The 12,434-nt window shown below is 39.3% G+C and overlaps 1 protein-coding gene across 3 annotated transcripts in view; it reads left to right on the forward strand.

Moving 5' to 3' along the window:
- The window catches only part of Ncoa7 (nuclear receptor coactivator 7), a 150,503-nt gene that overhangs the window by 81,173 nt on the left and 56,896 nt on the right, over nt 1-12,434 (forward strand). For all 3 annotated transcript variants that reach the window (XM_028868335.2, XM_028868333.2, XM_028868336.2), the window contains exons 4-5: nt 8,047-8,126; nt 9,862-9,969. In XM_028868335.2, coding sequence (XP_028724168.1) covers nt 8,047-8,126; nt 9,862-9,969 — 188 coding nt within the window. The remainder of the gene's footprint in view (nt 1-8,046; nt 8,127-9,861; nt 9,970-12,434) is intronic.

Here is a 12,434-nt window from a genome sequence, read left to right on the forward strand (position 1 = left end):
TTCATCTCTCAGTAACTCTAACTAGCAACATTGACATATTAAGTGAAGAGATGTGAGCATCTCACCAGTTCCTTCCTTATGAAGAAATCCAAGTCCTATATTTTATTCAAAGTCACTTATGATTTTAATTTTCATCATTATTTTTTTCCTTTAAAAGAGAGTCTTGTTGTGTTTCTTAGAGTGACCTCAAACTCATGAACTCAGTTGATCCTCCTGCCTCAGCCTTCTTTCTAAGTAGTTGAGACTGAAGGCGTGTGTCATCACATCTGGCTTTATTATAAAATCCTGAGTCCATCTGTATGAATTTCAGTGGTCTAACTTTTTCTGTTTACCCAGCCTCCTTTAGTTATCTTTAAGCCCTTACTTCTTTCACTCTAGATTGCTTTTCCAGAATTGCCTTCTCTAATCTTAATTGACATCCCTATTTTACATATTTACACAAATTTGCATGGGGATTAAAAAAGCAGAATTAGACCCATTTGTTGTCTATTTAATGCCCAAACTAAACCTGCCCACCAAGAGGAAGTTACATGGTATCTGTAAGGAAATCCAGCTTTTCTCACTGGTTTTTAATGGTGATTTTACTCTCCACTAAATGCCTAGCTTTTCGTTACAGGCTGTGGTGTTTTAATTGCTGTAGCTTTATAAAACAGCAGTCTGTATGACTCTGTGATTATTTCTTTGAAATATATTTAAAATATAAATACATACATTTAAATATCATTTGATTGTTTTATATGTCTCTGCTTTTAGATAAAGCTAAACATAAGTTCAGTGTTTCTCCCCTAAAATAACCTTATTTTTCAGTTAAGCAGCATTTAATCTAAATTTTAATTGGAAAAGAAAATGACATAGTTATAAGATGAGATCCCCTTTATTGAGAGCATTGTACACCTCTTCCTTTATCTAAACTTCCATGTATAGTCTTCACTGAAGTTTTAAATCTTTCTTAATATGTGTCTTATTATTATCATGATATATTTATTGTTAGGCATCTTATTGGTAGAGAACACCATGTTTGGGACTTCCCCAGTTCCATTTCTTACAACTATTGAGTTTGAGGCTAGCCGGGTCTACAGAGCTTTTCCAGGACAGCCAGGGCTACACAGAGAAACCCTGTCTCTAAAGACCAAAAAAAAAAAAAAAAAAAAAAAAAAAAATTATTTTGTCTGGACACTTTTCTAAGCAATTTTATAAATTTTCTTGGGATAATGTTGGTTCTTTAGGGAGAAAATTAACTAGCTAATAGCCTGATTTTCTTTTTTCAAACTTAAAACCCTATCCTTCACTTAGATAAGCGACGCCAAGATAACTGCATATAAACTCTGATGTAGAGATTCTTGTATTGATATCTGCTAGTGTTTTTTTTTTTTTTGTTTGTTTGTTTGATCTTGCTCTGGTGCTGAGGATCAAACCAAGGGCCTTATACATGCTAGGCAAGTGCATTACCCCTGAATTACATTACTGGTCCACTGATTTGTTTTTTATAATTGCTTTCGGTTTATGATATGAAGTCTTGTCTCAGTTTACAGGGGTCTACTTTAGGAGCATTTAATTTCCCAGGATAGTCTGGAGCACATCAGTGTTTCTGCATTACAGTGTTTGGAAGTGAAGTCCAGTGTGAAACACAGATCCCCTCTTTATCGGTGAGGTTTCCAAGCTGTCTCCGTGACCACTACTGTTTCTGAATTTCTCTCGATTCCAAAGGTAGCTTGTTTTCTTTATGAAGAACTAGATTTGGCTTCATATGACACTATGTTGTTATTTAGTAGACTGGAAGAGTTCATGTCCAGAAGGCTTCAAGTCATCCTTTGAAAAGTGAAGGGCCAAGCCACACTCATGAAGTTCAGGGTGACTTTAAGTAATTAGCCAACCACTGTACACCTGTGAGTGTATTCTGTGACACTACTCTTGCGGAGACATGACCAAACATCAGATGCTCATCTTAGATAGGGAACTAGTGACTGCCTAAAGTAACCATACCACCCATGCCCAACTTGATGAACAAATGTGTTGATTGGAGTTACTTATAGGGATATGTATAGGAGGTTACTTAAGGATCAGGGATGCCTCAGAGGCACCTACATCATCTGAAGGCCACCTCAGCATGCCTGACAATTCAAGAAAGCTCTCTGCTCAACAGGTCAGAGAGTCTCCTCAGTGGTCATTGCTGCTTATATAACTTTGGGGGAGGTTAAGGCAGTTCATTCTATCTTTAGTTTTTTGTTTGTTTTTTTTTTTTAAGATTTATTTACTTATTATGTATACAGTGTTCTGCTTGCATGTGTCCCTGTAGGCCAGAAGAGGGCACCAGATCTCATTATAGGTGGTTGTGAGCCACCATGTGGTTGCTGGGAATTGAACTCAGGACCTCTGGAAGAGCAGTCAGTGCTCTTAACCTCTGAGCCATCTCTCCAGCCCTATCTTTAGTTTTTAACAGTTGTAATATTTGTTGCTATTATTGTGGTATTTTTAAAAATGGAACATATCAGATGCTCTGGGAGGTGAGAGGGGCATGTGTCCAAGTGATCAACAAGAGGTTTTTTTTTTTGTTTTGTTTTGTTTTTCTTTTAAGTGATTTTTAATAATCTGTCATCCCAATACCACATGACCACATTTCCGGAATGAAACCTTTTGACGATGCCTTAGGATTTTTAGCACTCAACTATTTAAATGGCTGCAGACATGTACCGTTTGCACCATGACTAACAATAACAGCAGCTGCACTTACTCGCTGCCCAGCTCCAAGATTCTTACCACATCCCATGCATCTTACTGTTTTCTCAGTGACATTATCAGACAGTTCTTTATGTTACAGATGACAGACTTAATATAGAACACTTTCAAGTAACTTGCTTTCTATCCCAAAGCCAGTGAAACCCACTCTTTTTTTTTTTTTTTTTTCTTATTCCAAAGTGAAACTGTAGTCCACTGTTTGGTGACATAAATGAGATATAGCACATGATCTGGTTTTCTGTTTAATGACATCAAACTGTTAGAGCTGAATGCATCAGTTTCCAGTATTAAGACATAAAGCAGGGGTTCTTTGGACGATCTAGAGACACAGACAGTGTTCCCTTTGTCTCTGATTTCCTCTCGTTTGAGTGCCATTGAAACACCATCTTTTCTCTGTAGAGCGGGTACTGAGGGCACTATTTCATCATCTGGACTTGTATCCGGATAATCTTATCTTTATTTATTTTAATGTTTTAGAACATTTTAGGCCTCACTTAGCCAAGGGTGGCGCTCAGACTCTGTGTAGCCAATGATGGCCTTGACTGATCCTCTTGCCTCGACCTCCCACTTTTTAGCATTACTCATGTAATCCCATCAGCACACCCACTTTTTACGTTGTTAGTGATTAAATCCAGGGTTTCTTGCGAGCTAGGCAAGCACTCTACCAACTGGGCGACATTCCCATCCCAAATGTTACTTTGAAACAGGGTCTCATATAGCCCGTTTTCACTTTCTCTTGTAGATAGTAAAATGTTCAGTTGCTTTGTTCGGAATAATGTTTGAGGAATAGGGGGCTGGCTTCCTCTTCTATCCGTAGATACATTTACGTATTGGCTTCAAATCCTTGAAATAAGGGGGAGAGTTAGAACTTGGTAGGTGTCAGGGGACTCTGAGGAGGCCTGCGGCTGGAAGTGGAGGTGCTAAGGTCACTGGGAGACAGGTGCATTCTTGATCATCATAGGCGCTCCCCTTCAGTGCTTGAGTTGGATCTCTGTCCTTTCCTGGGACTGTACCTGCCCTTTCCTACCCCTCTCCAGAGCCAAAAATCTCTATTGCCTGTGGGCTGTGTGGTGCAGAGCCTGTCTTGATTTCACTCACTGGGACACAGAGTTGGCCGTCTTTAGAGCTAACTGGAGGAAGTAAAGTAAAACCTTACATTGTGCAACTAGAGCACAAAGATGGTTATGATTTTTTGTTTGTTTGTTTGTTTGTTTTGTGTTTTGAGACAGGGTTTCTCTGTGTAGTTTTGGTGCCTGTCCTGGACCTCGCTCTGTAGCCCAGGCTGGCCTCGAACTCACAGAGATCCGCCTGCCTCTGCCTCCCAAGTGCTGGGATGAAAGGCGTGCGCCGCTGCCACCTGGTGGGTTCTGATTTCTGCCTGGTGGGTTCTGATTCTTAAAATTTGGCCAGTTACTTCATGCTTTCTTTACTTGACTAGCTATAGAGGCTTTTGTTTGGTTTGTGGCTTTGACAGGTGCCTGTGATTTTTCCCAGTGTGATGTTATTGCAGTGAAAAGTTTTACCCACAACGAGACATGTCCGGAAAGTTGATGTGTATCAGAAAGTTCATTCTACCTTATGTGCCAGATGTCACTGTGACGGCTCATGGCAGTCAAGTGACCACCGGGTCACTTTAAACTCCACCTCAAGGACTTCACATCCTTCGACTCTGGCAAGAAGGGTTACGCCCCTGTATATGTGGAGGCCAGAGTTCCTTGTCAAGAGTTGTCTCATTTATTGAAAATTTGTAACCCAGGCTGGCGTGGGACTCATAATTCTCCTGCCTCCACCTCTTCGGCGTGCCCAGTGGTATGCACACACCACATAGTCTCTACCTCATTTTTGAGACCGGTCTCACTAAACTTGGAGATCACCCTTTCCACTAGACTAATTGGCAAGCAAGCTCCGGAGATGGACCTGTTTCTTCTGCCCCTACGGTGTTGGCATCACAGAGGCCACACTCCAGCTTTCTTCGTGGGAGATGTGACTCTGGTCCTTATGCCTGCAGAGAAGTACTTTACTGACTGAATCACTTCCCCTCTTGCTTACCGCTCCTGAGAACGGAGCTGGGAAATGAGTTTCAAAAGGAGGCAGACTAAAGTCTCATGCAATAGCCAACTTTATTCAGAGCATCAGACAATTTATACTCTGAGGGTTAAGAAGAGTCACCCGAGTAAAGTGTCCAGTCACAAGGACAAGCTGGATGTGGCAAAAACGTGTTTTCCATAGAGGCACCTGAATAACAACAGCTGAAGTAAACTCACCCCTGTCCGCTACACCTGGGAGGAGCGTGACAACACACTCCAAGAACAGTTCTGTGTTTGGAAGAAACCGAGGTCGCAAGACTCTCGTCTTGTTTTCTTGGAGTTTTCCACAAACAGCCAGGACTGCCCTCACACGGCTCCATTCTTGGATCATGTTCTAACACTCTGTCATTGTTTCTGTAGTATTACATGTTTGACATTTCTGTCTGTGCCCGTGGAAAGGAAAGTTTGTTTTTTCATAAATTCAAGTGTACATATTAAACGTCTATGGAAAGGTTTCACCAGAACACGTTTTCCTTTGTAGTCTTGCAGTCCAGTAACTGTCCACAAGTCAGTCGGCCTGCTATAGTGCTCCTCCTTGTTTGGAATCTAGCAAAGGACAGGAGATAACAGTGATTTATGAAGCAAGTGAGAACGACAGGGTGCCATAAAGAAAGGAGATGAGAGATATTCCAGGGGCTGCACAGTGCTGCAGATGAGGCTCAAGAGAATGCTTGCCTAGCATGCAGGAGGCCTGCATTTGATCCCCAGCACTGCATAAAACTGGGTGTGGTCCTGATGCTAGCACCCTGGAGGCAGAGGCAAGACGATCAGGAGTTCAGGAGCATCCTCGGGTGCATAGTAAGTTTGAGGCCAGCCTGGACTAGATGAGCTCCTGTCTCAAAGAATGGGTGAATAAATTAACAAATAGCTTTCGTCATGATGAAAAAAGAGAACTGAGTCTCTGGAAGTTGTCCTATATATACAGGGACACTGTGGTACTCCCCCACCCCAACACACACACACACACACACACACACACACACACACACACACACACACACACACATTGTTTTGTTTTGTTTTGTTTTTCTTTTTTAAGAGAGCATGAACAACATATAGCCTTGGTCCAAAAAGAAACATTTTGGAAGAATGTTTCTGGGAATGGTAGCCCTGGGCCCATCTCCCATGTAAACAAGCAAAGGCCATAAATTTCAGTTTCTCTGACTCTTGAAGATGGCATTAAGAAAAAGAAAGAATGTTGTTAATATTTCATTGCTTACCTTCCCGGATCTAGGTGACCCCATTTTTATGTGTGTTATGAGACTCTCAAAAATCCTGTGGTTAAACTGTTTGGACATGGGCTGTATAGAATGTTCTTGCCTGAGGTCATTAGTCCTGTTCTCTGAAGTTACCCAATATGGCCACCTGAAGGTGATTGGAATGAACTTTCGTGGCCCCCTTCTTCATTCTCTCCTCTTGATTTTTTTGTTTTAAATATTGCTTATAGGAAATATTGAAAAGCTAGGAAACTCCTATATGATGTAACCATTTCCATGTTCCGCTACCTTCCTGTTCTCACCCAGCATCCCTATGTCTTTGCATAGATGATCCACATGTTGACCATTTCTGTGGAGTGTGTGTGTGTGTGTGTGTGTGTGTGTGTGTGTGTGTGTGTGTGCAGAATCTTAGATGTAGGTGGCTGCGTTACAACAAATTATGGTCAGAGGCAGGATCCTTCATATTTATTTATAGCTTGTTTCTCCTCTTCCATTCCTTTCTCTATGCCACGTCATTCTCATATATTCAGGGTAGTAATGTTCAATTTTTTTTTATGTGCTCCTAAAAAATATGTGTGACTGTTTCAGACAGATATGAATGATACTGGTCTAGCTACCCCATTCTATCCCTCTTGATGTGAATTTGTGGTTTGTTATTTTTAATTACTACCTTGGAATCCCAGAGCACTACCCTTTTCCTTACCTTCCGGCTCCCCCTGCCTCAGAGGACACAGTGATGAACATCCTCAAGCAGGTTTTTGTGGTAAATATAAAGTGCTTCCCTCCTGGGAGACCTTGTGCATCTGTGAGCTAAATTGCAATTTAGATGCACAACCTGTGGATGCTTGAAGCTGCAGTGACTGAATCAGCTTATGTTTCTGGTAGCAGTTCATGTTTCTTCTGAGACCATCTGATCTCAGAATATCTATCCAGCTCCTCTGACCTGGCAGGTGTGTGTAAAGTGATACCTAGTTTGGACATGCATTTTTTTTCTGCCCAGATAAAACTTGGAGTATCTCTTCTTGGTTAATTCTATTTTACATTCTCTTGTTACTCCAATTTTTTTAGTCCATTGGAATATGTCTCCATGGTTTTTGATATTTAGATTAATACATTACAATGTATTTAACTATAACAATTAAGTGGGGTCATATGAGACTGGCAGTGGTAGACCATTTTGACCTATAATAACAGAGAAATAATCTGCGAAGGTATCCTAGTTGTTAGTTTGCCTGCCTAGCATGCATAAAGCCCTGGTTCGATCCTCAGCACTGCATAAACCAAGTGTCATGGGACACACCTGTAATCTAGTGTGTGGGAGATGGAGGTGTGAAGATCAGGAGTTCAAAGCCATCCTTGGCTACGTGGAGAGTTCAGTTATAGCCTATGATACTTGAGAACCTGTCTCAAAGTAATAAAACAAGCCAAAAAAACCCAAAAACCAAAAAACACCATAATAAAATCTGAAGTCTACCCTAATCTATTGTTAGAATTATGGCTCCTTTGGCTTTTTAAAAATGTAAATAGTATTTTAAGAAATATGTGTTTACTATTTCTTTATTTTAGCTTATCTTCATAAATTCTTAAAAGACAGAAAACTAAATCAGAGAACGAACATTTTACAGCTATTGCTACATAAATCACATCATTTTCTGAAAGGCTAAAGTCATTTGCATTATGTACCATTTATATGTTTATATAGTGATTATACTGATTTGGCTGCAACCTCATTAGCATTAAATAGTATCATTTAAACTAATATTTTAATAACTGGAAACGTTACCATATTTTTCTTGTATTACTTTATTACAACAAGTATTAATAAGTTATTCTGGTGATCACAGGTATATTGTACTTTGAGTGTGCTCCATTTCTGCCAATAGCCTATTTTCCTACTGGCATCATCTTTGTATCAATTTGATATTGCATTTTCATGTAATGTAGATGTAGTTTGTCTTCATTTCCTGGAAATGAAAGTATTCATCGACATATGATTTATTCTTCAGATGACAATCAAAGCAAAACTCATGATAAAAAAGAGAAGAAGATGGTGGTACAGAAGCCCCATGGTACCATGGAATACACTGTAAGTATGATGGAGTACCCTGGATGACTGTTATCACTGTGTGGTGCAAGCATACCGTTTCTCCCTGACTCTCCTCTCCCCTTAACTATTTTCTGCTTGTATACCCATCAAATAATGTAGTTTCTCAAGATCCATTTTAAGTCATTTCCTTTCCCTCCATATTTTCTTCCTGACTACCATGTCTGTCACTCCATTGATTATCAACCTTGCTTAAGATCATCCGGATCATCCAGAAGGCTGTGCAGGTATCCATTTCCCCCACCCCCCCATCGCCACCCGACACTCCATGCACACCCTACTATGACCTAGTTTAATTAGATGACCTTTTTTAATAGAGAAGGAACATTTTCAGTTAATAACACCCTAGGAGCTTTGTTCCTCCAAACAAATAAATAACTTAAATTCTCTCCAGGCTGGCCATGACTACCAATTGTAGGTCTTCATCCCAAATATCTTCTCTAAGATCCAAAGACATCAGTGTCTATTGCTGCTTAAATATCCTTTTAGATCTCTATGTTTGCTCCTTCTCCAAGAAGCAATGCCTCCATGATCCAAGTATTTATACAAACCAGGCCCTCATTCTTAGACCCACCTTCCTTGTTCTCCATATCCATTCCTACCTCTTCTCACCATCCAGAAATTCTAGATCAGGTTTCATCCTCTCATTTATCAATAAGTCATTTTAACATTGATCACTGATACTTTGAATGTCTATCCTGTGCCTTAATTCTTTGATTCATGAGGAGAAACTAGAACCCCTTTTGTGTTGTATTCTTGGCACATGCCAGGGTATGTGTTTCCATATACTTGGAATCTACAGATGAACAATGCTGTGCAAGTGTCCTTTGCTGGAACCTCGCTCTGTGTGCCATGTACCCACCTCTCTCATTGCACTCTGATCTCCTGGAACCTAGAAGCTGTGGTCTGTTTATCGTAGACTTCATACTGTATGAGCACACAATTGTAGTTCTATTTAAATTCACTGCAAAATAGCACTGCTGAGACGCTTCTTTGGTTTCTTAAAAGAAATCAAATGTTGTTGCTCTTGCCTGACTGTTTTTCTGATAAATCCTTGTTTTAGATTTGCTGTGTAATGGCCATACAGTCAATGAGCAGCAGTCCTGGAACTCAAAGCCAATACTTTGGTTCTAGGGTCTGGATTCTCAATCTATATCTTGCATTGATCCTAAAGCCTGAAAATCCCTGGGGTCGGATGTGTTTCATAATAGTAAAATAATACACCTCTATTTTGCCAAAGGGAAGTTAGAACTCTATTAGTGCACAGTAAAAGCTGAAGATGAGGGAGCCCAGAAATGAACTGGAGTGAAGATGCCTTTGTGTGCAGTTTCATTAAGTATTGTACATGAGACAGGCAGGGGGTGGGGGTCACACCTAAAATCTCAGCACTTGGGTAACTGAGGCTGAGCATGGTTACAAACTTGAGGTGGACTTGGGCTACGTACGGATTTTCAGGCTGGAGTGCAACTCTGTCTCAATACAAATCCAAAAAACAACAGCAACATCAAACAACCACACCACAAAAAAGAACAACAAAAAAAATTGATCATCCTCTTTTTCATGGTACATCTGCATGGAACTATTAATTTTTCAATCACCGCTATCATGAATAAGCTAGTGTTCTTCATTGAAAATGTTTTTGCTTTTCTGTCTTTGTTGTTTTGTTTTGTCTTGGCCTTATGTACTCTACTGATGCCTGATCATTTGTTTCTTACAGGCCGGAAGCCAGGACACCCTCAACTCCATCGCACTGAAGTTTAACATCACTCCCAATAAATTAGTGGAACTGAATAAACTCTTCACACACACTATTGTTCCAGGCCAGGTAATTATTTTTATGTTGAGTGTTAACTTTAGAAAAAAATTTTGCTATATTCAATGACTTAGTATTGGTGCCACAAAATGGTCTTCTGAACTATTTGTAAGAACTAAGGCACCTTCATCTCCTTAGATCCAAGAATTCTGAAGGCATCTTAGTTCTTACAAATAGTTCACAGAGATTTATACTTGGGAAATAATTAACACATTTATTATCACCATCAACTTAGGTAGGAAGTTTTTCTTGAGGCATCAAGAGGTGTTTTAAATTAATATAACTTTTTTTCCTGTCAAATATCACACAGAATATTTAACTCTGATTTGCAAGTTCAGTATGATCGACTCTTTGGTAAAGCATGGCTACCATTTTATTTTAATTTAGAAAGAATTTTTGTTTTGTTTTGTTTTTAAATCTTAATTTGTACCATAATTGTCCACCCACCAAAGAAAAGACATTAAGAAAAATAGTGACTAGAAAACCAACATACATTGTCTTTCAGGATTTTAATATATTATTTATCAGCATAAACAAACTGACAAATGTATAATCCTGCTTCTTTAGCTTAATACAGTAAGCTTTTAGTACTTTTTCTGATTCTATATTCTGCTATTTGTTTTTTCACTCCAAAAGTACATTCAACCAATGTATTGAAATGGTTCAGTCATTGAAAGCACATCTCTGAGGCCAAATACAGCCTTATCCACAGAAACACTGGGTTACATGAGCATATGTAGATTCCACTGTTGACTTACTAGCACATGTAGGTTTCATTGTTGACTTACTAGCACATGCAGGTTCCATTGTTGACTTACTAGCACATGTAGGTTCTACTGTTGACTTACTAGCACATGTAGGTTCCACTGTTGACTTACTAGCACATGCAGGTTCTGTTGTTGACTTACTAGCACATGCAGGTTCCATTGTTGACTTACTAGCACATGCAGGTTCCACTGTTGACTTACTAGCACATGCAGGTTCCACTGTTGACTTACTAGCACATGCAGGTTCCACTGTTGACTTACTAGTACATGCAGGTTCTGTTGTTGACTTACTAGCACATGCAGGTCCCACTGTTGACTTACTAGTACATGCAGGCTTCGTTGTTGACTTACTAGCACGATCTTCATGCATCTCTACTTTATCAGGATGTCTAATTCTTTCTGAATAGACAATGTTATTTCAAATATAACTATATTTAGGCAATATTGTTACTATACTTTGTATTTATTTTAATGGTAATGTATGAAGACAATAGAGTCACAAATTAGCCACTTAGAATTTAGTATTTTGCTATTGTGGAAAGGGGAAATTAGTACACTTATAGCACCAGGTAATTAAATGGCAAACCAGCATTAAAATTTTCCAGAAATTGATACACTCTTTTCTAGAAAAATAGGCATGTTAATCACTTCATTTTGGACTTGTTTTATAATATGAGGTGTTTCTGAATAATGTATAGCTGACCCATAATGGAGACCCTAGACAGTACTTATTAAGTCAAGGCTAAAAATTATATTGAAACTTAGTAAAAATAATTTAGGGTGGCTTGTGCTGACACACACCTGTAATCCCAGCATGTTGGAGATAGAGAAAGCAGAATCAGAAGTTCAAGGTTGGGAGGTGGTAGTTCATGCAGGTGGATCTCTGTGAGTTTGAGGCCAGCCTGGTCTACAGAACTAGTTTTGGGATAGCCAAGGCTGCTACACAGTGGAACCTTGTCTCAGAAAACCATTTAAAAAAAAGAAAAAGAAAAAAGAAAAAGTTCAGAAGAAGTTCAAAGTCATCCTTAGATACATAGGGAGTTTGAGACCACACTGGGATACATGAGACCCTGTTTAAAATCTAAAAACAAATAACAATAAAATTAATTTGGGATGTTTTTTAATACTATGTGTATAAACAAAATCACTGATACAAAATTAAGGTGGTGGGCTGGAGAGATGGCTCAGAGGTTAAGAGCACTGGCTGTTCTTCCAGAGGTCATGAGTTCAATTCCCAGCAACCATGTGGTGGCTCACAACCATCTGTAATGAGATCTGGTGCCCTCTTCTGACCTGCAGGTGTATATGCAGACAGAATACTGTATACATAATAAATAAATAAATCTTTAAAAAAAAAAAAATTAAGGTGGTATGCAATACGAACCTAACAACTGTTTTACACACTTATTATATTGCTAAAAAATATAAAAGCACACGCTGTTTGTATTTAGCCTCTGTTCATTAACCATTTGACCTGGGCAAGTCACTTCATTTGGGAATTTCAGTTTACTCATCCTTGAAATAGATTGAGGAGCTTAAAACCTCACATGACCTTATACTTTTAAAGATCCATCTTAGTGTGTAGAGCATCATAGTAGATTTGATAAATCAAAACCAGTTTGACTTGCTCTGTTTCCAGGAAATTTGAGTTACCCTTCTGGGGCTGAGTTGATGATCCCCTTGAGGTAGGGAAGAACTAGGCTAGCTTTG

This window comes from Peromyscus leucopus, chromosome 8a (genome assembly GCF_004664715.2).
Source record: "Peromyscus leucopus breed LL Stock chromosome 8a, UCI_PerLeu_2.1, whole genome shotgun sequence".
Taxonomy (NCBI): domain Eukaryota; kingdom Metazoa; phylum Chordata; class Mammalia; order Rodentia; family Cricetidae; genus Peromyscus; species Peromyscus leucopus.